This window comes from Mya arenaria, chromosome 9 (genome assembly GCF_026914265.1).
Source record: "Mya arenaria isolate MELC-2E11 chromosome 9, ASM2691426v1".
NCBI lineage: Eukaryota > Metazoa > Mollusca > Bivalvia > Myida > Myidae > Mya > Mya arenaria.
The window spans coordinates 47,411,341-47,436,767 of record NC_069130.1 but is presented as its reverse complement, the minus strand read 5'-3'; the positions used below and the strand labels follow the sequence as shown (position 1 = coordinate 47,436,767).

Below are 25,427 nucleotides of genomic sequence, written 5' to 3'. Positions count from 1 at the left end.
GTTTAATTTTATTTTTGAGATTACATTATGCAATGATAGAAAAATTGTGAAAGCAAGGGAAATTACTCTTGACATGAGTCTATTGTATGATTGTAGTTATCTCCCTTGATATGTTTTAGATTAAATGGCAGGTTTTCATTGAATGAGGCTTGGGCGTTAAACATTGGTTTCAGCCCAAAAACTTCAGCTAGCATTGATAGATTGTAGTGAAAGTTGGTTTGTAGGTAGCATATGTGAAGAGCTAGTGTTGGGTCGCTTTTGAGGGAGGTTGGGTAAAGGTCAAGGTCACTGTTACTAAATATATAAAAATGGTTTCCACCCAGTAACTTTAATTAGAATTGATGGGTAGATATGAAAATTGATGTGTAGGTAGCTTATATAAAGAGCTAGTTTGGGATTGCCTTTGAGGGGTTGGGTCAAGGTCCAGGTCACTGTTATTAAAAATAGAAAATTGAGTATACCCAATAACTTAATTGATTGATAGTGATTAAAGATGGTGTGTATATAGGTAGCTAATGTAAGAGCCAGCTTTGGATTGTATATGAGGGATCAGGGTCAAGGTCACTGTTACTAAAAATAGAAAAATGGTTAGTATTGATGGATAGTAATGAAAGTTGGTGTATAAGTAGCTTATTTTAAGAGCTAGCTTGGGATTGCTTTTGGGGGAGGAGGGGTCAAGGTCAAGATCACTGTTACTTTAAATAGAAAAATTGTTTCTGCCAAACAACTTTTGTTAGAATTGATGGAAACTAATAAGATACTAAACTAGAGTATTTTCATTTACACGTCTCTTTTTGATAAAAGTAAAGATAAAGGCTGCTACTTTATCTTAACTCTTAATTAATTGGATATAATTTCTGATTGCCCATATTAAAATCCCCAATTTGTGGCATTGGGAAACTTTTAGTTGTAACTAAATTATTGTTGATGCCTTCCAAAGGCAGTAATTACAGTGTACTTGTGGCCAAATTTTTTCCCTGACATAAGATCATGCAAGATGCAAAGGTCTTGTTATCTACGCTGATTTCTGTCCATGTCCAAACACTAAAGCTAGACATATTGCAGAGAAACCATATAAATTGAAGAATTAACAAGAGGTCTCCGCAATTATTTTGGATAAAAAATCATTGCATTTAGGATTCAAACAAAACCAAGGTCCCCATGGCAACTAATCTGACCAGAACAGAGGTGAATAAATAAGTGCATTTGATTGGTCGATATTTCAATTTTATAGTTGTAGCCAGAGCTCTGCATTATGTCCTGTAAACTAATAAATTTCAGATTAAGAAACCTATTTGGTAATCCAACATGGTAGTAATTATTTCAGACACGTTTAAAAGCCCCTTGGGTTGCCAATAAAATGACTGCAGAAAATGGCTTTTCTGAACTATCTGTGTGGTACATATCAGTGTAGACAGAATGATAATACAGCTAATAACTCTGTTGATGACATGATTTAATGCAAAGTGGCTTTCAAGTTTCCCTGCAATTTCTACAACCACTTACTTGCATCATAAGATCCAAGAAAGCTAGGTGTCGCCATCACATAAGAAAATTTACAGAATACAGAATTATTTTCAAACATTATGAACACCAACAGTTGTGAAAATATAACGCTTTACCTGGTAAAAGGTTGCATGAATAATCTATGAGAGTTAATCGATGATGAAATATTGCCAAAAATCGATTGTTTGCATCATTCTAAAGTTAGCGATAACCAATTATGACTATTATATCGCTAACAATAACAAAATAATCACTTTTTAAAACTCTTTAGAAAGGCTTTTTTTTTTTATTTAGATATTTTACATTTACTATACTGAAGTATAGAAATAAAACGATCACTGTTGACATTTTATATGGATATTCACACCTTCTATAATGTTAGCCTAATGATCCAAATGTCATTTATCAACATCAGTCGAAAAAACTGTTGGTTCCAGTTACCCGACCCTACTTATAAAATAAGCGCATACCCTACCGTTTTATAGTCCTTTTTTGTGTGAATCAATTTTGATTAAGAAATCAATGAATAATTGATTATGTTTTTTGTCTGATTTTCAAACCCTGATTCCATATATGTATAATATACAGTCGAACCTTGTTATGTCGACTTTTTCGGGACTTAGTGAAAAAAGTCGAGATAACGAAAAGTCGACTCATCCGAATTTCAAAAAATATCACCAATCCCAACACGTTTGAGTTGGATTGTACGATGTTTACATCCACTATTGAACGGTCTTGTTAAATATTTTCGTCGTGAAAACAGCAAACTTATTATTGAAAAATAAAGTGAAACAAAAGAAGAATTATTTGTGCCAAATTAATTCCTTTTACGTTTATGGATCCCATAAAACACATATAAAGTCACAATTGCATACATTTGTACATTGTAAGATTTTATACCGGGTCCTCTGAAATGGTCGACCAGAGCAGTGGAACTAACATTTGACATTTTGAAGTTATTCTTTCTGTTCCCATTAGGGATTGATATCTAATCAATAAAATGTTCATGTTTTATACAATACCAAAGAGCTTGAGCAATAAATGTCTCTTTAATTAAATACACAAACAAACAACTTTAATTATTCGCACTTACCACTTACATTTTTGTATCCCCCAATTATGACAGTTTGTTATATTGACACGCCCGGTATTTTGCGATATGCCGCAAACCATCATGAATATTTTCACACCTACATCTCGATCTACAGTTCGACTTAAAGAACATAGGAAATGTGTGAAATCCGACCACTGGGACTGAAAAACGTGGTCGACATAGCGAAAAAGTCGAGATAAAAAAATCGACACAAACAGATTTATTTTATATAGAATATTAGAAGGAATTAGATAGGGACCGGAAAAAAAGTCGACATAACCGGAAAGTCAACTTATCCGAAGTCGACATAGTGAGGTTCGACTGTATGACTTTTGTATGAGTCGGAAGGCCTTCCTTGACAGTATACTTGGAGATTGAATACCCCATAGCATTACATATTTTATTATTCCTGATTTCAAGATTTAAGCTCTTGCAGTTAGGGGGAAGAAATATTTCTAGATAATGTTATCCAAAAAAAGGCTAATAACATTGCTCATGAAACCTTGACCTTGTAACTGACCAAAAATTAAAACAGCCATTATGGTCCAAGGCAAACAAGCAGTAAAAAATTCCTGATTTCAAGATTTGAGCCCTTGCAATTAGGGGAAACTAAAATTGATTTGTAAGCTGGGCGTTCTAGAGTATGCCTAAATTATTACCCTAAATTATATGGTTGTAGAAATGATGTCATTTACAGACTGTAAAACATGTTTTAAGGTTACATTTCTGTATTTGATTGCTTGCATACAGACATAGAATGATTCCACCATGTCTTGAATTTTAAGGATATTGTTCAGACTATTTTCCTTATGGACTAGAATACCAAATACCTTCTCTGCTGCTGATTTAAGCTGTTGTCCTTCATTTTGTTTGTCTATTACCATTTTCCTGTGACTTAAGTCCTCAAGGAAGTGTGAGAAAAAAGAATCTCTGGTATAATTGTATTCTTGGGTGCTGAGACTGGTTCTGGTGATTTTATTTTGGATCCATTCCTGCTTTGTGAAGGTTTTTTTGTTGATTAAGAGTTCAAAAACTTAGACAATGTGAAGAGAACTCAAAGGTCAAGGTCACACATAAAGGTCACACCAATTCAGTATTGCATTAATGACAGTGCCTAGTTCAGGCAACATTGTAGATGTTCCATATATTTTGGAACTTAGTCTTTTTTTGGCTATGTTTGCAATGCTAAAAAGTTTATAATTTTAGCTGAAAAAGCTGTTCAAGCAATTCAAAATGAAACTTGGTACACAAGTTTCCAAAGACAATACATTCACCTAAAGCAAGGCTTTTAACTCAGGCTTTAATACTTGAGTAATGCCCCTTTGTTACTAAAAATTAACAAATGACAGGGGGCGTTTGTCCAGTTTGACCAAAAATGAACAAAATGATGGATGCATTGCACAGGCATTATATAAAGAAATGGAATACAATGGAAACCTGTTGGCTTTTATAATCACTTGGCTCGATTTCCTTCTTGGCTCAAAGTGGATGATTATATGGACAAATTCGGTTTTATAAGCTCCACTGGCCGAAGGCCATGGAGCTTATGTCGTCACAGATTGTCCGTCGTGAGTGCGTGCGTGCGTGCGTGCGTGCGTGCGTGCGTGCGTGCGTAAACTTTTACTTTAAACGACATCTCCTCTGAAATTGATAAGCGGATTTTGACAAAACTTCACAGGAATGTTCCTTTGGTGGTCCTTTATCAAAATTGCTCAAATGGTTCCGGTCCATTGCACAATATGGCCGCCAGAGCTAAAAATAGCAAAATCTTTAAACGACATCTCCTCTGAAACGGTTCGGCAGATTTTGATGAAACTTGACAGTAATGTTCCTTGGGTGGTCCTTTATTAAAATTGCTCAAATGGTTCTGGTCCATTGCACAATATGGCCGCCACAGCTAAAAATAGCAAAATCTTTAAACGACATCTCCTCTGAAACGGATAGGCAGATTTTGATGAAACTTGACAGAATTGTTCCTTGGGTGGTCCTTAACCAAAATTGCTCAAATGGTTCCGGTCCGCTGCACAACATGGCTGCCAGGGCAAAAAAATAGAAAAACCTTTAAAGAACATCTTCTCAGAAACCGATGATCAGATTTTGATGAAACTTAACAGAAATGTTCCTTGGATGGTCCTTTATCAAATTTGCTTCAATGGTTCGGTCCACTGCACAAGATGGCCCCCAGAGGTAAAAATAGAAAAACCTTTAAACGACTTCTCCTCAGAAACCGATGATCGTATTGCAATGAAACTTGACAGAAATGTTACTTGGGTAGTCCTTAACCAAAATAGCCCAAACAGTTCTGGTCTGCTGCACAACATGGGCACCAGAGCTAAGAATAGAAAAAAACGTTAAACTACATCTTCTCAGAAACCGATTATCAGATTTTGATGAAACTTTACATAAATGTTCATCGGGATGCCCTTTAACCAAAATTGCCCAAATGGTTCCGGTCCGCTGCACAACATGGCTGCGAGAGTTAAAAATAGAAAAACCTTTAAGGACTTCTCGTCCGCAGTCTTCACGAAAAACATTTTAACCTACTAGCCAGTTGGACTAGCATAATGGCATATTTTACTAGTCCGAATGACAATCTAGTAGTCCGACTATTTTGCCACATTATAAAACTGTATGCTTGAGGTAAATACCTATTTCAATTGAGCAGCTTGCAGTTTGAGTAAACATTTCTTTATTATGATGCTCATGCAGTGATAGGGAGTGACATCCTTCTGTTGGGAATAGTGCTCCTTGTTTTTCAGAACCTATGGGTACTATGTAAAAACAAAAGGCATCTTGCTTGAATAGACTGTAATAATATCAACATGGTTAGAAAAGAAATGCCATGCTTTAATAGCTTTGATTACATTTTACTACTGAATTACCTCCCTTTAATAGAAAAAAAAATAATGTCTTAATTTTTCACGTATAGCATCTTTAAATAATTTTTAAACAATAATAATTTATGAGTAAACATATAAGCATAAAGTTCTCACAAAAAGATCAATTTAAAAACCTTACATTTATACATAGGAAAGTATATATAGACTGAACATTAATTTTCGTTTAAGTGACATTCTGAAAGTTTATGAAACAGCTATTTTTAGTAACTTAAATGGCCGAAAAGTGTAAGTGAAACACCAAGTCGATTCTATCTCGTCAGTTCTTGTTCAGGTTAGATATTTGCTTCATAATCTATTCAGATTAAATGTTAACCGATGTTCAGATTTTGATGAAACTTGACAGAAATGTTCCTTGGGTGGTCATTAACCAAAATTTGTTAAATGGTTCCAGTCCACTGCACACCATGGCTGCCAGAGCTAAAAAATAAAAAAAAACTTTATACGACTTGTCGTCGAAACCGATGACCTTTTTTTTGATAAAACTTGACAGAAATGTTTGTTTGGTGCTCCTTTACTCAAATTGCCCAAATCATTTCGGTCCACTGCACAACATGGCAGCCAGAGCTATTAAAGTAAAAAAATTTTTTAAATAACTTCTCCTCAAAAATTGATGATTGTATTTCTATGAAACTTGACGAAAATGTTCGTTAGGTGGTCTTTGCTTGAACCTTTTGGCCAGTGGAGCACAGGCACTGATGTGCCTCTTGTTCTTTATACGCATTCACGCTTGGCTCCATATTCACGAGAATCAAAGTATTTTGGACGGTCCATGGAATATCGAGCCAACATAGACTGTAGGATGATTATTATATGTCTCGATCATACTCATTTTAACATCTGCATATGAAAAATTACCATTTTCTTTGGTATGGGCCATCTTTCCAAAATAATGAACAAGCCATATGCTTAAGTGCACTTACATGTAGTACTCAGAAATCAAAGCAGTACAAATATATAATGCTATAAAGTTTGACATATATCATGTTTTGTATTATTTAATATTTCTCTCTTGTATTTCAGATGTGACGCTGGGCTGACTCTTAAGAGCTACAAGTAAGTTTATTCATTTTTTTTTAACAATTCAATGTCCTCAGGAATGGTCATTTAGATTTACCAAATACTCTTTGTTGGATTTCCTGGTCATCAATTTCAGATGGATTCCAGTCCTGCTAAGTAATTTTCCTTTTCCAGCCATTTCCTAAATTGGCTAACAGTTCACTGAGATCACTCAGAACATAGTGCTCAGTTTAAGCTAAATGGAATTCTTATTTCAATCAGATTCATTCACTCCTTTTCCCAGCATTTTTAGCTCAACTATTTGAAGAATAAGGAAGGCTATACTTCTCGCCCCTGAGCGTCGGCGTCGACGTCGGTGTCGGCGTCCGGTTCAAGTTTTAAGGCAAGTTGGGATTTTCACTTATAAGTCCAATACCCTTCATTCAATTGACTTAATACTTCAAACAGTTGTTCAGGGCCATCACATATTGAGGTTAGATAACTCCATTTTTTCCTTTATTCAAATTATGGCCCCTGATTTGACTATGGAACTTGGGTTAAAGTTTTAGGGCAGGTTGGGATATTTATTAATAACTTCTACCCTTTGTTCAATTGACTTAATACTTCACACAGTTGTTCAGGACCATCACACAATGAGGTTACATAACTCCATATTATCCTTAATACAAGTTATGGCCCCTCATTGACTTAATTAGGTTAAAGTTTTAGGGCAGGTTAAAGTTTTAGGGCAAGTTGGAATTTTAATAAAAGAAAAATTCGATAACCTTTATTCATGCACTTAATACTTCGCAGATTTATTGACGACCATCTTACAACAAGAAACATAACTCCATTCTAACCCTAAATACACATTATGGCCCTTGAATGATTTTTTTTTTTAATTTTTCTTTTAATTTCTTTTGAAAGGCACATTTTTATATTCTTAACCACATTTTCATAAAGGGAAAACAAGTTATTTCAATGACTTGTGTCATTGTTTGGGCGGGCTGGTGGGAGGGCAGCGCCAAAGTCACCTTATGTATCAAATAATTTTAGCTAGGTTTGACATAAAGAGACCAAACTTGGTATTTACTAAGAGTTTATGGAGCCCTTTTATGGGAATGTGTTTGAGGCCCCTAGGATCACGGTCAAGGTTACTATTGATAGAAAAAGGGTTGGTATTGAATAACTTAAGTAAGGATCTACATATTGTGACCAAACTTGGTATATAGGAAGAGTTAATAGAGACCTTTCCTAAGATTGAATTTTGGGCCCAGAGAGTTATGGTCTAGGTCATGGTCACTGTTGCTAAAAATAGAAATATGATTAGTACTGAATAACTCAAGTAAGGGTTGACATAGTGTGACCAAACTTGGTATATAGGACAAGTTGATACAGAGCTTTCATGGATTGCCTTTTGGCCCCCTAGGGTCAAGGTCACTGTTACTAAAAATAGAAGAAAGCAGTTGAAACTGAATCTCTTCTTCCAACCATTAAAAACCTGGTTTTGTCACATCTCGATTCTTGTTCACTTTTTAATTTGATTGTTTTATTGCTTTTGACAGGCACATATTACATCGTTATTGTATTCACTTCTAAGTCAAAGCGGCATAGTCGAGAGTGCTGTCTGACGACAGCTCTTGTTTAAATCAACCAACAGTTGAGAGGAGCTGAGTTTAAGCTATATGGAATATCAAGTTCCAGCGAAAAAAACATTTTAACGTTAATTTGGTTTAACTGATGTGGGAGAAAAAGCATCTACCATAGCCGCTGGTGTAAGATAGGTTCATCCCAACTCTGACCCATATAGTCATTAGGTCAAAGGTTATGGTCACAGTCAACATTCTTATCAATTTTTTGTCCTCTAAATAGATTCAGAATTGTTTGACCTAGAACCATGAAACTTCAGTAGTAGGCTACCCTTGACAAATGAATGATCACTATTATTTGTTTGGGGGAGAGGGATGGGTCAGTAATATACAAGGTCACATTCAACAACTTTATAAAAACTTTCTGCACACATATGGTAATCAACTTCCAACTTTTAATCACTGCATTTCTTCTTTATTCAATCGCCCACATGTTTCTGACAATATGGTGCTCTATTACTGTTACCATGGTTTTTGCAAATGATACTTCTCAGCAGACTAATGTATAGTATGACAGTATAGTCAAGTGTGAAAAAGTTACTTGATAGTTTGTTGAAATTATGATAGAAATGTGATGTTGTACCTTTAATTGAACTTTAGGTGCAGTTCTACAATTCTGAGAAATAGTATCATTCTTTTGATATTGCAGTGCCAGGTTTCATCATGAACTAACATATATATGAAACCTTCACACTAGTGGAGACACCCACCCTAAAGGTTTTATACTTCACTGAGTTTAAAGGCAGAGTATGTTTTTGTAATGTAAACTCATAAAAGTGTTTGTTATTATAAATATCCAAATGTCAATTCTTATATTTTACTTTTTTGAAACTTTTTAACTGCCAGGGGGATAAAAAAGTACATTAATTAGAAAGATGACAAAAAAGAAGAAAAAATATTCCATATCACGTGACTTTCTTAAAGGCCCAAAATCTTTTAGCATTAAAAAAAGAAAAAAATATTCCATATCACGTGACTTTCTTAAAGGCCCAAAACCATTTAGCATTTTTTAACCCCAAGGTTAATAAAAAAAAATATGTTAATTGCAATTGCAAAACCAAAAGTATATTCTGAAATTAGCAACCACGTATCTTCCTCATTAAAGCTGCACTCTCACAGATTGAACGTTTTGACAACTTTTTTTTTCTGTCTTGGAACCAGCCAATTTTTGCGAAAATGTATGGAAACCAGTTATATAAGACTGCTGGCAAAAACTTAGATTGCAGATTTTTATATTTAAGTTCAAAAATTGATGTTTTATGCATTTTTCTTAAAACGTTATTAACGGTTTAAGCCATAAAACATTAATTTTCGAACAGAAATATGATAATCTATGATCTGATTTTTTGTCAGCAATCTTAAATATCATTGGTTTGCAGGTATATACGCAAAAATTTACTCTTTCCAAGATAAAAAATTAAAAAGTTGTCAAAATGGTATATCTGTGATTATCAGAGACTCTATCATAGTTATATACACACTTTTTTTTCTCTTAACAAAAAGTTTTGACAATGATGTTATGAGTATGTTGACAATTTTTTTTTTAAATCAAATGTAAATTTACTCTCATATTCAGTACCCAAAGTCAAAGATGTACCATATCCATAAAGTTTGTTTAAATTTGATGTCAGTGGCAGATCCAGGAATTGACGTTAGAGGGTGTGTAACTCAGGCGCGCTCCCCCTAAAATCTTCCAAGTTTCAATGAAGGAGAAAAAGCAATACCCCACAAATGCACTATTTTAAGGACTTGGTATTAGTTTTTTTTTGAGGGAGTACCCCTTAATTGAACACCCTTGCCAACACTTAAAACCAAAGAAATTTCAGTTCCAAGGGAGGGGCGCAAGTCAAAAGCTTTACGCCCCTAGGTCTAGTCGCCTTTTATATCAAATTCCAGATCCACACTTGATGAAATAAAAGCGAATTTATAGGGGTCTCGAAAAGAAGAAAACACATCGAAGATCCATACTGGCATTATTGTTTTAATGTTTTGTTGTATTAATATTAGAGAGTGAAAGTTTTATCAATGACTGCTTCTGGTATGTCATAGAGGTAGCACCTTAATTAAAATCATATTAGTTACAACATACGTTCCTGGCATGATATTTAATCTAAACTGACAGAACACTGCCTATCCTTGCCCTGATCATCATTAATGAATCGGGACCAATGCTTTTTCCAGAAATGAAATCTGCGGAATGAAAAAACCTGTAATAAAACGGATATTGTTAACAAAATTGTATAAAACGTGCAGCGATGACTGTTTGATGTTAAAGGCGCATTGTGCAGAAAGACACAGAAGATAAATTCTGCTAATGCTTCTACTGGACCCATTTATTTAACTTAAAATGTTCTCAGGAAACTAGCTCTAGGAAATTTCAGATTACATATTTCTTTTCCTTGGTAGCACACTGCTTGTATTGTTCTTGTAAGAAATTTTGACTTCTGCAAAACGTGATCTGAGATAGTTATTTATATTTCTGAACTTTGGAGATTATTAGGTGATTTTTTTTATGAAATTTAGTTTTATGACACTCAAACATTCCTGGAGTTTAAAAATATTTTTTGTGTGTTTATTAGTTAAGAAAGACACAAGTTTCGTGATTTAGATTTCCATAATTTATATGAGCAAGAATATTGCAAGAAATGACAAGTTGTGAAACATACGATTCCAATTTGGATTGACATTAACAATGCTGACAAAATAATGGAAAAAAAAGTGTGAAACCTTAAGGAAATCATTTATAAACATTCTTACGACTTGTACTTAAGTTTATTTGAATGGTGCTTGAAGAAAATAACATTGAAATCTGACTAATATTAGTTCTTGGAAAAAATTCTAGAAATAAAATTATATGGTTATTTTTGGCTTAATATATAAGCCAGCGAGAAAAGTTTCTTGAAATTGTTGTAGGCGATTTAGCGTGGTTGCTTAATTGACTTGTATGGATTTCTGAAATGGCTAAGAAATGGCGATAATTGTCTGTCTACGATGACTGAAAAATTGCATGTTGTAACATTTTGTCGAAAAGGATTGCGAAAAGGCTTGCGGTTCTCGGAAGAAGCGGTCATTTTCATGACAAATGTGGCCTTTTAGAACGATAATAACATTAATAATTCACTAAGGTTTTTCTTATGTGAGTTTTCCCCCTGTAATTTCTTCGTGTGAGTGTGGTGTCATATTGTGTATATTTTTTTTGGTAGAATTTGTATTAGCATAGTTGCGTTTTTGAAATTGTGATAAAAGACGAGGCAAAAAAATAAATTAACGAAGGAAAGATTTACACTAGATCTTAATGTCTGAAAGTAAAAAAAAAGTGGAATAAAAAATATTTCAGACGGCTGCAGTGATTTACTAAAGGCAATGTTATTATAGTTATCATCATAAAACTATATCAGAAATCTTTTGCTGGCATTTTCAATTCCAAAACGGAAAGAACCAAACGGTGTCGTATAAAAACATACTATTTTATTAGTATAAGCAATGAAAAACAAGAACTCATTAGAGGGCTGACAGTATATAAAGATTCTCAGAACTTACAAGGATCATTCGTAGAAAATCATTTGAAGGAAATATAAATATTCTGACTATTAATTATTCTAAGAAATTAGAAAATCCTATAACGTTGCTAAGGAAATTCTATGATCATTCCAGGAAAAGCGATTTTTACCAAACCACAAATAATCATTGATGATATAATGATTTGTAACAGAGTATTTGAAACAATGGGGGAAAAATATCAGTGTCTGGAATTCTTGTTATATGAGGGGATAACAGAATAAACGGAATAATTAACCCACTGAAATAAAAAAATTGTACATGAAAATTACCACCATTTGATGTTTAGCATTTTAATGTTAGCAAAAATGTCTGGTGGGTCGAAATTTACAATACCACTAATAAAATTGGACGGCGAATCACCATTGGACATTCCGGAGAAATCAAATTTCTTCTTCCGACGTGCAAAATCGTACCATGGGTGGGTGGGGTCAAGGAAAGGCTCGCGGAAAAAAAGGTAAGTATTTAATGTATAGAAAAATGTTTTATGTGGCTTTAAAAGGTTAGTTTGGTAGTTGTTTAGGAATCATGTTGTCTGGCGTTGTTGTCAATAACCATAGCACTACCTTCAAAATTTATCATCAAATCTTCATCAAACTTGGCTACTATGTATGTGGGCAGATTAATATCTCATTTATTCCGTCTATCCAACTCCCAGCCATAGTAGGTAGACTTCAATAGATTGTTTATAAATATATAAACATATGATGGCTAACATAAATGTTTCCTTTCTTTATATATACAAACTGGATCGTTCGGAATATTGCTGTATTTTAATAAAAATTCAGTTTTTAAGTCCGCAGTCCATATAGTATTTTTTGCCGGACTGGACCTGTTAAAAAACAAAGATGTGGACCGCTTACGTCATACGAGTGTGGCATAAGATTTACACAACGACAAAAAGTGGTTGCAAGTAAACAAGGCCAGGTTCAATAAAACACACCAAAAGTGATATAAAAATATTGAATGGTAATATAAAATGTTTGGTAAAATATAAGAAACATGTATTATGACACGCCTTTTTGGGACATGATGACCACTGAGGGTCATATGACATTATAAGGTCCATTCAACTTCAGGGATGACTTCCTCATTTAACATTATGATGTCATATGATCCTAAGCAGTGTAAAAATTATTTCTTAGCTCTCAATCTTTGGCCAAACTGTGTATTAGAACTTAAGCCAATCAGTAAGCGGTCAGGGTAAATTGTACCTTTAAGGTCAAGGTCACACTAAAGCGGGTTAAAGGTAGTTTTTCTTGTTCAATTGCTGATGGAAGGATCTTAAAAAAACTTCGCACAGAGATATATATGCTTTGTCACCTTTCAATATGCACTATTTAACACATTTGCTTACATGTTGTTATTTTATATATATTATTATATTTATTGTAAGTAATGTTTTATTATAAAATGAACAAGCTTGCAATTACAAAAAGAAAAAAAAAGAAAATAATAGAATTTAAAAAAAAGTTGCAGTGCACATGCTCAAGCTACAAATATAGCATTACGGTCAAGGTAACATTTTGAGGGTTAATGGTCTCCTTTTTGTGTAAACTCCAATACACCTCAACCAATGCAAAGATTTTGAAATAATGTCTTTACATTCAGATTATGTTGGGTGAAACACTTGGTCTCTTCAAACAAATATTCGAGAAAAAACCTGTAAATCCTTTCATTAAGGGTATACTTTTAACCAATCTTCACCAAACTTTGTTAAGATGATTGCATTGTTAAAATCTATGTCCACACTTAGTCACGATTGATCAACATCTAGGTCACTAAGATAAAATTTTGAAAACTCTTGCAAACAAGCTACAGGTTACATTTATTATTAAATTTCTTTAGGATTGCCTCAGTTAGCTAAGGTGGCATTTTTTTTCATGTTAAAGGGGCTATCTCACGTATGATAAAATAGCGGAAAAAAAAGAAAATTGTTGAAAACTGACATAAACTTGGCATCGATGTGTACAATGCATTGAAACTTACTAACTGAAGTACCACATAAATTACAATTTATTTAAGTTTAGCAGTTATTTCATATTTTTCCATTAAAAAATATTACTGGGTATGTCTACCAGGTAGAATTCATTCCTTACATTCCTTATGCGTGATTGGCTAGTCGGTGTTATCACGTGATATCACCAAGGTAGGTGTATAGCTTAATTATGTCACCCCATTAGAGTATGCCTTTGTAGCTCGGTGAGTAAGACGCTGGACTTCATTTTTGGCGACACGTGTTCGAACCCAGTCTCCGACACAATTTTTTTTTTACATTTTGGTACTTTTTTTTACAGTTATGATATCAAAGCGTAACACATTCTTTTAGATAATTGTCCTGAGATTTGTTACAGAAAAAAACTTTTTTTTGGTGCCAATCTGTGACACAGTCCCTTTAAAGAAACAAAAGACACCAGATCGTCCAAAAATCTGTACATACAGTATTTCTTCAAAACAAGCCTAGAATTATTAATACAAACTAATATGAGGCCGATAATTCATCATTTTACATGATAAATGGAATATTTCGTAGCTGTTAAGCTCAGTTTACCCATTAAAAAATAGCGTATAATGGTTTCCCATTTAAAAGTGTGTATATTTAGCAATGTTGAAGTAACATGATTATAACAGATGCATATGTACCGACAATATTTTTTAATTTACTGTGATTTGCATGGTAGACAGACCTAGTCAATTTCAAATTGGAAAAATATGCAAAAAAACTGCGTAAGAAACATGTTTCTTATTCCATGTTGTAAATCAGTAGGTAAAATTCCATGCTTTGTACACAATGTTATCAATTGTTTGTAAGTTTTTGTTAATTTTCATTTTTTCTTTAAATGGTATCATCTTAGTGTCTAGTTCTTTTCAAGGCAAATATTTGAGGCCCTGGTAGTCAATTTATCCAGATATCATTTTATTAGCTCGACTATTCGAAGAATAGGTGGGCTATACTAGTGGGCCCCACTCGTGTCAGCGTCAGCGTCTGGTTAAAGTTTTAGGGCAAGTTGGGATTTTGTCCAATACCCTACATTCTATTGACTTAATACTTAACGCAGTTGTTCAGGGCCATCACATGATGGTTAGATAACTCCATATTATTCTTTACACAGATAATGGCCCCTGATTGACTATGGAACTTAGGTTAAAGTTTTAGGGCAAGTTGGAATATTTATTAATAACTTCTATATCCTTTGTTCAATTGACTTAATACTTAACACAGTTGTTCAGGACCATCACACAATGAGGTTACATAACTCCATATTATCCTAAATACAAGTTATGGCCCCTGATTGACTTAGGTTAAAGTTTTAGGGCAGGTTAAAGTTTTAGGGCAAGTTGGGATTTTCACTTAAAACTCCAATACCATTCATTCAATTGACTTAATACTTCACACAGATGTTCAGAGCCATCACATAATGAGGTTAGATAACTCCATATTATATTTTTTACAAATTATGGCCCCTGATTGACTATGGAACTTAGGTTAAAGTTTTAGGGCAGGTTGGGATATTGTTTAATAACTGCAATACCCTTCATTCAAATGACTTAATACTTCACACAATTGTTCAGGACCATCACCCAATGAGATTACATAATTCCATATCCATAATACAAGTTATGGCCCCTAATTGACTTAGGTTAAAGTTTTAGGCAAGTAAAAGTTAAGGGCAAGTTGGGATTTTAATAAAAAAACTTCTATACCATTCATTAAATGCACTTAATAAAATTCAGAATTGTTTACCACCATCTTACAACAAGAAACATAACTCCAAGAATTTTTTTTTTTTTTTTTTAATTTCCTTTGAAAGGCATATTTGTATATTCTTAACCACATTTTCATAATGGGAAATCAAGTTATTTGAATGACTTTTATCAGGGCCTCACAAAGTGCATATGCAAAATTATAATCATGGAAGTTGTGCATCTAGCAGTAAAAGCTATGTATATAAACAAATACTGCACTGCTTTCATTAGAAGAAGAAAGAACAATAACAGGGATTTTGCCTTTAAAGGGACTTATGCTCATGTTTTGGCACCAATATGTTTTTTCCCACTAATGGAGCTGAAAACACCGAGCTTGGTCCCCAGCGACCTCTAGCGATCACAGCTTTACCGTATATTATTACTTTTTAACTCTTTGCTACTGAACTTCCAGGAAAAAATATACTATAAGTATGGAAAAATGTTCAGCTTTCAGTGGCCTGCCAACCCACCCCAGTACAGTTAGGCCAAATAAAAAAATAGGTCTGTTTCATGTTACCCGACCGACCCTATTTTTTCCCGCCGACCCTAACCTATTTCTCCTTGAAAATAATGTGATTTGGGAACGAAAAGCATTTGTTACGAAATGTATGTACGTAAAGTTGACAATATTAGAGTTGGATTTCTGAATGTATTTACGGTACTTCACCTTAGAGTTCAGACACCTTAAAATAATTAATTTTTCGCTGTCCGAATTCATAGAAAATAAACCATTTTTACATTTTATCTACATGTATGGTAAACCTGCCTTTTTCTTCATGTCTGCATTTTACCACTTATTAATTTATCCGTAGTTATCAATGGTTATTACGCCTATAAGTGTAACTCCTTTATCAAGTTAATTAAAATCCCATTCAACACCATTTTATACATGCATTGAAATGAATAAACATCTTTTATTGGCTTCAGATCAAACAGTCACATTGTGTGACGTCACATAACTCTCAGTTATACCCACGAGGATCTCATGGAGAGCATGGATATTGCTATGCAGGATTAATGTTTCTGAGTGGTGTTTTCGATTGTAACTTAAGTATTGCATTTCTAACTTTAATTTATCACATTAAATAGTTACCTGTAGCATTGAATGTGTTGATTTTTATTGTTCTATTGATGTTACAATGAGTATAACTGTACGATTATTGCTTCATAAAGTCTATATTAAAAGTGTGGTACAGGTTTCAAAGTTTATTGGCGGATCGGTTTACAAACATGTCATGTCTGTGGTTTCTTAATCACTTGATTGCCCTTGTTGTTTCTTTAATCCTCCATTAAATATATCACACATCCTTTTCAACAGGCAATAAATCGTTTAGGATGGGTAGTAACTAACTAACTTATCACAGTGATGTATACGGTTAGGTAATCTAGCCAGGCATTGTAACGATAAAGATCAATAATTTTTGTCTGTGAGACTTAGTTACTGTAAAAGTTACAATCGATGTCCTTTGGGTGTCCGAAAATTAGGTACCTAAAATAAATTATTTTTGAAAATAATAAAGGATGTCTGAATTTTTAGATTGTCCGAACTCTAAGGTGAATTACGGGTAGTTTGTGCTTGTGTGGCAGGTATATTTCAATTCTTGAACTCTTATTTTTTTGTCAGATACAAATGTGTCAGATACTGACTTTCGGATTGATATGTCAGACTTAAGTGTGCAATTTTGGCAATAAAACCTGCATGTTACTTGTTCTTCAAACCTGAACCCCCAGGTCCTCTTGACAGCATTGAGGTTTCCTTGGCTGATGGCTTATATGGTAAATTTATTGTCCCACTCTTCATGTAATTATGTCACAGGGAGGTTAGCATTCTACAGAGGGTGATTGAAAGCAAACGGGTGCATAAAGAAAAGTAAAACCGCTCCTGGAAAGTCTTAAATAATAGCAGAGTGGTGTACCATAACTTAGTTAAAATCCAACCATCATTGACAAAGTATTTAACCAGACTAATAAAGAATATTTCCTTTGAAGCATGGAACATGTTTAAAAACTACTGATTAACCTGAAAATTGATGACTTTTGATTTGTTACTTTCTGAGTCAACAGTTACTGAAATTAATATATCAAAAAAAAAAATATTAAAAAAAATAAAAAATATTCCGACCTACCTACCCCATTTTTTTTGGCAGCATTACCTGAAACACACCTATTTTTTTATTTGGCCTTAAGGAAAAATTAGAAAACTGACAATAAAACATTATGCTCACAAGGACTTATAGTTATACACAAACATTGGGTTAACTTAAACTTTAAGCCTTTTATTGAATCACAATCCTGAATGCTATTCAAAATTGTAGACCTCAATGAAAATATTTTAGCATATATTTATATTTGTTGAAGGGATCCAGCCATCTCAGTTTCTTAGTTTTCACATTCCTTATGATTTGTCAGACTTTATTTAGTCACACAATAGAATGATTTTAGTGCAATTTACAAAAATCATGAACGAGTCTCTTTAAGGTTGCTTTTTTTATGTTAAAAGTGATAATAATAAGATGTAGAGCAATATATGGCCTTCATGACCCTCTTGTTTAAACTAGGTTGACAAGACGAAGACATTTTATTATTAAGTCTAAAACTTCATTTGAAAAACATTTTAATAAGAAAAAAGATGCAAAAAAAACTCAAAGAATGTGGAGCAATCTTCAGATAATATTTCAGAAACTTATATAAAAGGATAATGACTGGGATTTTACTGCACAAAATTCTGTGATCACTTCAAAATTCTACTCAGAAAATAATAATCCCCACTAAATTGACTTTCTTGTCAATTCAACACCTAATCATTCACTTTTAATGAAACAATTTCTGATTTCATGTGAAAAATGTCTTCTTGTATTCTATTTTTAAAAAAATGCCATTATTCCAATTTTTTTCTTCCATCCATATTGTTATTTTCTGAAACTATCCATTTTTCACGAGTTCTTATACATTATATCTGCCAATTTGCAATGTCTCTTTATAAGGCATAACAAAAATTATCTTTGTTTGGTGACTTACCCGACCGACCCAACCTTTTCTTCCCGACCTTACACTTTTTGGGGGGTTTTGATGGATATGTGTTTTGTTTCCAAAAAATTTTTTTTATTTAAGTAAACATTTTAAAAAAAATGCAGATTTTCTACAAATGTGATAGACCTTGATTAAGATCATGTGATTTGGTACAGAATCCTGGTTTTCAAAAAATAAAAATAGAAAAAAATGTCGTAACTACCTACCCTATTTTTTTATGGAATGTTTATAGTGGAAAAAATATTTTATTTTTTTGGCTTAATTATATTGTAAGGTCATTTTGAGGGGCAAAATTAATATAGGACCGCTTTGAATATTTTTTGTTACAATGAAATTCGAGGCATTTCAAGCATAGGACAGAAAATACATAAACACATCAAGGGAGACAATTTATCAGCTCATCATTTTCTTTATTTATTGAACTGATAGATTTGCCTCCCTTGCATTGATAAAAAATCTGGATCATTATGTGAATATTATTGCTGAACATGCTTTTAAACGACAAAATAAAATGTGTGTCAATTCTGTCTCGAGCATGTTTGTAGGTATTGGTGCTGTTTAATACCATTAATATATTCTGAGGCAGGTTGTGTTGACGGCTGTTTTCATGTGTGGCATTACAAATCAAGCATTTTTATGTCCCATTTGATATAAACTACGCTGCGACATCTTGCGATGTATTGATTCACATTTTTACCATTCAAACTAATTTGTCCAACTTTGGAAATGATGTATTACTGAGAGTTGTTTACGTATACTTTTGCTTACTTAATATTTGTTGGATTTACACTACAGCATCATAAGTTACATCAAACTGTGGCAAGAAATAAGAGTAATTGTAGAAGATTGGTTGTGGGATTACATTGTGGAAATCCAATTAGATGCTTTCTTGCTCTTCATCATTTTTCTCCGGAAAGCAACATGACATTCTCCAGTTCCTTTAAGGTATACGACTGGTTACGACAGATTTTCATTAACTTTGAAATTATTTTCTAGATAATGTGTTACCTATAATTATTTGCCTGGAGATTATTTCGTTATATGAGACTTAATTCCAGCCATGCATTCCCAGTTTATTGCTATGTGTGAAAACTCCTGTAAGCTGATAATTTTCATTTTCTTAGTTTTTTTCATAGAGATAACTTGAGGACCATATTGTATAACATGCAAGGGGTTATGATGTCATTGTCATTTTAAGTATATATATATATATTGCACTCTGATTGGATGAACACATCATAATTTAACCAATGAAATATGATGTAACAATTATCAGCTTTTCTTTTATACAAATGTATGTTATTGATTATTTTCTTTCCTGAACAATATATACAGCTGAGGATTTGACTAATTCTCAGCTCGAATATTTAAAAAATATAGAGAGCCATACTAATACTCACTCTAGCGTGGGTGTCAGCGTCCCACCTTGGTTAAGGTTTTGCATGTTAGCCCAGTCAATATCTCAGCAAACACATGTATTGCATTGAAACTTATATGTGTTCTCAACTATCCAAAAACCTTAAATAATGAAGTTAAACAAAATTTTGAACATAATGCAAATTATGGGCCTTTATAATATTATATATTTTACCTATATGTAAACACTAATAAGTTAATGCATTGTGACTTTTAAATAGTACTCGACCATCAGACATACTTAAAAAATAAAGTTTAAGATAACTCTGTATGGCATTATAGAATGCAAAGTATTTACTTTATTTTTTGCTGTAGAAATTCTGGGTAAGATTTTGCACATACTAATATCTAAGTCAATATCTCAGAAAATACCTGATATGAAAGATGTTTCCACCAACCAACTTTCTTAATTTAGTACGTTGTTAATTGTAAGTTACTATTATTTTGGTTAAAATTTTGCATGCAATCTGTTTTTACAGGGATTTATGCATGTTTCATAAAATTGCATTTCTATAACTTAAATGAACAGAATATTCGAGCACGGTGACAGTTCTTGTTTTTGTCAATTCCTGAATAAACTGACTTGTTACCACGCACCATTTTATATCAATGTATCGAAATTAGTTCATATTTATCTCGTTCTTGGTGATAATTATAAATTACATCTAAAACTGTCCAATGATTGGCTTACATTATCACCTTTTGGTAATAATTCATTTTTTTTCTAATTACATGTAATAGATACAGATCCATACTTATTTCATCAACTACGGTAATTGGTTTGTTAAAACTGATTGAATGTGACGCGAAAACATGAAAGAATGCATGTATGTGTCAGAATTGAATTCCTGAAGACCAAAAATAGTGCAAGGCTCATCAGACAAGGTGATAATATAATGTAAAACTAATTTCTTGCGTCGCCCCCTCAGACGTTTATATATGCGCAAGAAAAGACGACACTCAAGTTGGCAAAATCAGATTTGGGCAGTAGCAGATTTCGTGAACATAGCTGCTGGATACAGGGAAACTCGGAAAGCACAGGAAAGATGTTTTCTGACCAGTAATGGAGTATTGAAAGGCTTCTGTTCTCAAGAGAGATATGTGGACATTCTTGGGGACCTGACCGTTTTTCTCTCCGCTAATTATAGACGGAAATGTCGAGGGATTGCATAGGGGAAATGTCTCAAAATGTTTCGTGGTTTAAGAGTCCAAGATTGTCATCCTGTTGGTTATTTGTGAGTTACGTTCTTTCTTAATTATATCACGGAGTCGTTGATAATGTTTGAGCTGATTTTATGGTGTGCGTTGTGACTTTCGTTGGCAATTATATGGTTGGTTTTATGGTCTTATTAATGATATATAAAAAGCTTGCATATTGACAAGTTGTTACATAATATCACTCTATTATGAATTGCGATTTTGTGCATGGTAAAAAATTGTGTGCACTGGATTTTATTGTGATCATTTAGAAATAGAAATTCAAGCTTAAAAAACAACAGGCAAGTATAAAATATCATTTTTATCAATTGTAATTCAGTAATGTCAGATTGTTTGGTTTTTTCTCACCATATGGCCGTATAAAACTTTTATATTTCAAAACAGATTGTATATAACTACTCAGATGAGTTTGAAAAAATGATCAAACAATATGTGTGATATTTAAAAATGGCACCAATAAGAATTTCAATTTTCCAGTAAGGATTTAGATACTTTCTTTTCCAAAACTTCAAAAGTGAAATAAAAAGAAACTTGAAACTCGTTACAGATTTTGTCATGCAGTGATGATGTTGTTATTACTTTAAAATCCCCCAGGGAATCTGCAAATAATTTATTGTCTGTCGTTTCAGATATTCTATATTGTCTGTCTGTATATAAATATGTACTAGGAAAATGTTTCATCATATAAAAGGGTCACTGACACTGGCATCAGATTGCCATATCTGAGGTAAGGCGCCACTACATTAAAGGGACTCGACACCAGATCAACAATTGCAAGAAAAAAATAAAATTGTAAATTGATATCGTTGTGTACAAAGCATTAAATCTTACTTACTGATGTATCACATCGCTTACGACATCTGCATCTTTCGCTTTTTTATGCATCTTTCCAATTCGAAATTTACTAGGGTTGTCTACAACGTAAATCTGAATGCATTTAAAAACACCGTCGGTATATTTATATGTACTCATAAACTCGGAAACCTTTTTGCGCAATTTTAAATTGGGAAACACAGATGAGACAGCAACATGTTTATTATTAAACCATGTAAAGTGATATATCATCAGCCTCCTACTTGCTCGCATTGACAATTATTAGGCTTGTTTTGAGGAAATACTGTATTTGCTGATTTTTGGATCATCTGGTGTCTAGCCCCTTTAAGTTCATGTCTCTCTGAATCTTTATGGTATCCTGCCTGTGATTTCGAATATCATTTAACCCCAGGATGAGAAAAAAATGTTTCTCTAAGAGATGTAAATAATTAACACCAGAAAGAAATAATAAACAAGACCGGTTCATTCAAACAAATAAACCACCTGCTTATGAGGTTCAAGTAACAAATTCGTCATGCTTTAACAAGGTTAATTTTGTTTCTTATGTTCTTTAGGCCATCCTGAATAGTATTATGGTTTTCAGTGACATGACAAACTCACCATAATTACAATCTGACTGAAAAATTATTTATGTCCTTTATTAATAAGGGCCATTATTTAACTTACAATCTGATTCAAACATTGATCAGGGGCTTTTAAATAAGGGAAAATAATATTGGTTTCTAAACATCACAAGAAAATCTTAAATTCACCTCAAAAGTCTGAATGAATTTTGTATCTAAAACATTTTAAATCTTCACCTTTCCCACCCACTTTGTCTGGTTGAAGACCCTTAAAATTATCATCTTACTGCAAACAAACATTTTTTTCTGTGTCCTTTTATAAAAAAGAAAATCCGTTCTGTATCTGTAGGTCTGTAAATTGAAGAAAACACAATGTGTTCTGTGTTGTACAAAATAAGATGTTTTTTGCCTGAATCATGGAGATTATTTTTGTGTTTATACTCCTTTGTTTCTTTTGTTATAATTCTGAGAAAATAATCGGCAGATTTTAGTCCTGTTATATTTCTAAAAAAATGATATTTATATGAACTTTACTCAACCAATGAAAACCTTTAGGGAGATCTTGTTGGGTTCATAAGTTCTGGGGTGTTGGTTTTGGTGTCCCCCAATTATAAGAGATTGGCGCTTAAAATTAAGATATTCTGGGGATTTGTTCTAAGTGGGAAATCAGGCCCTAGGTTTGCTTGATGTCATGAGTTAGGGTAACATTATAGGTACAATAAGTTGTTATGTTTGATCCTAGGGTGAAGGCCAGGTTGTAGGTTTGCTTCTAATTGGCAAGATTAAGTCCTAGGTTTTGTTCTAATGTGCAAGATAACATCTTAGGTTTTGTTCTGATGTGCAAGATAAAGTCCTAGGTTCTGTTCCAATGTGCAGGATAAAAGTCCTATAGGTTTTGTTCTAATGTGCAAGATAAAGTCCTAGGTTTGCTTCAAATGTGAAAGATAAAGTCCTAGGTTTGCTTCAAATGTGCAAGATAAAGTCCTTAGGTTTGCTTCAAATGTGCAAGATAAAGTCCTAGGTTTGCTTCAAATGTGCAAGATGAGTTCTAAACTTACATTATTATCTTACAGTCCTAGGTTTTGGTTGTAAGATATACTGAGTATTATATTAGGTAAAATACATTCTATGTTTGGCCCTTAGGTGCAAGAGGTCCTAGGTTTGGTTCTAAGATACATGTGATCCTTGGTCTAGGTTCTAAATTGCAAACTTTGTTTGCTCCTAAATAAGATGCTCTGTTTTCTCCTTTAAGACAGTAGATGTCCTAGATGGGGGTATATTTTACCTCAGGTGTCCTAGGAGTTATCCTTGGGTAACGATGTCCTAGATTTGGTTCTAAAACACAAGATGCCTATTGTTTCAAGTCCCCAGAGAAAAATGAAAAAGGTTCTAGGTTTGTCCTAAGATTCAAGGGGTTTTAGGTTTAGTCCGTAGGTGCAGAATGTGCTTGGATATACTTTGGTGCTTAATTGCAAGAGGTTCTAGGTGTGGTCTTTAGGCACAAAAGGTTCTAGAATTGTTCATTAGGCACATAATTGTAATCAAAGGTTTTGACCTGATTTGGTTGAATTTGGGAATAGGCTTAAAGAAAGTAGAGTAGTAAGGGTAACCCTTAGTTAACCTTCGAAATACTGGTGCTGTTTTTTTTAAGTGTGTGATTTTATATGTAGTTTAAAAACTTTAAAAGCTTAAATGTACACAAAGATTACATTAACACCATTTCCCCAATGATGACAATGACGGTTTAACATAAACCCTGTTACTAACTATTTAAGAAAAGGACTTAACCCTAAACCAAACATTTTATTTTGGCCCTAGAGGTTTGAGCTTTTCCATTTTGAATCTGAGCTCTGAACTAGGAATATATTTAATGTAACAAAATGGTCATTATTCATAATAGTCATTAAATGATTCCAATTACATCATTCTCTGTATATTAATTATTTATATGTTCACTCAGTATAAATACAATATTATTAGGCTGAAAATTAGTTCATACTCGGTGTGGATTTGATTGATGACGTATCATCAGGTATAATATAATTTAATAACTGAGCACTTAGAGAAAGTCATACGTTATTATTACGTAATAGTTTATCAGCGGTAACTGAGTAAAACAACTGTTAATGCTATCAAAATCCACTCCCACCCAGTAAAACAGTAGCATTATCGTTACATCCCGTTACATCATGGGGTGTGAGTCAAAAACTCATCAGCAATCCTAGGTAATGGGGCCCAGTTGCTCATACATTTGTCACTAAGCAATTCGCTAGGAAATTCAATGAAGCAAAATGTAAGTTTAGATCTCAGTTTTATTTTCCCTGATTTGTGTCTATGATTAATGGGATGATATTCAATTAATGTACTCAGATACTAAACAGTGTTGATTTGGGTTTTGGTATTTTTGTGGGAAATTATACATTTTGTAACGGAAGTGTGGTGTGATTAATTATTATTATAATTATGATGAAGCTTTTCGGATGTGGAAACGGACTTTTAAGTTCTACCAGTAATATGTAAGTTAATTGTCTTTAAAGTTATTACCATTATAGCTGAAACTTCATGTAGAATGTTTTTAGGTTAAATGGGGAGGCTTAGTCCTCCGTGTTTGGTAATTACTAGTACTCGGGCACTTTATAAGGATTAATTGGGATTCAACAGGGTGGTTTGTAGTATAAATATATATATTATGCCGTTACTCAAATTTATATTAATTAGTAATGCAGGATTTCGTTAGAAATTAAGGGGGGGGGGGGGGGGATGGGGTCCTGTTTCACCTCAGTTGTAAGTAATCGTGTTTCATATTTATTACGGAGTATTATTTTCAAGTGAATAAAAGCACATCTTTTCCCCTTTTTTATCAAGAATTTTTATTCAAGCTGCAGTTAAGTTCTCTGTTTTCTCAAAATTTGTCTTC

At 33.3% G+C, this 25,427-nt stretch overlaps 1 protein-coding gene across 8 annotated transcripts in view; it reads left to right on the top strand.

The window, feature by feature from the left end:
* LOC128246730 (rap1 GTPase-activating protein 1-like) overlaps positions 1 to 25,427 on the top strand; it is a 171,996-nt gene that overhangs the window by 86,722 nt on the left and 59,847 nt on the right. For 7 of the 8 annotated variants that reach the window (XM_052965112.1, XM_052965113.1, XM_052965114.1 and 4 more), the window contains one exon: positions 6,520 to 6,552. In XM_052965112.1, the coding sequence (XP_052821072.1) occupies positions 6,520 to 6,552 (33 nt within the window). Of the gene's footprint in view, positions 1 to 6,519; positions 6,553 to 11,985; positions 12,160 to 25,427 lie in introns of those variants that run through there. The other variant, XM_052965118.1, reaches the window with a different exon arrangement.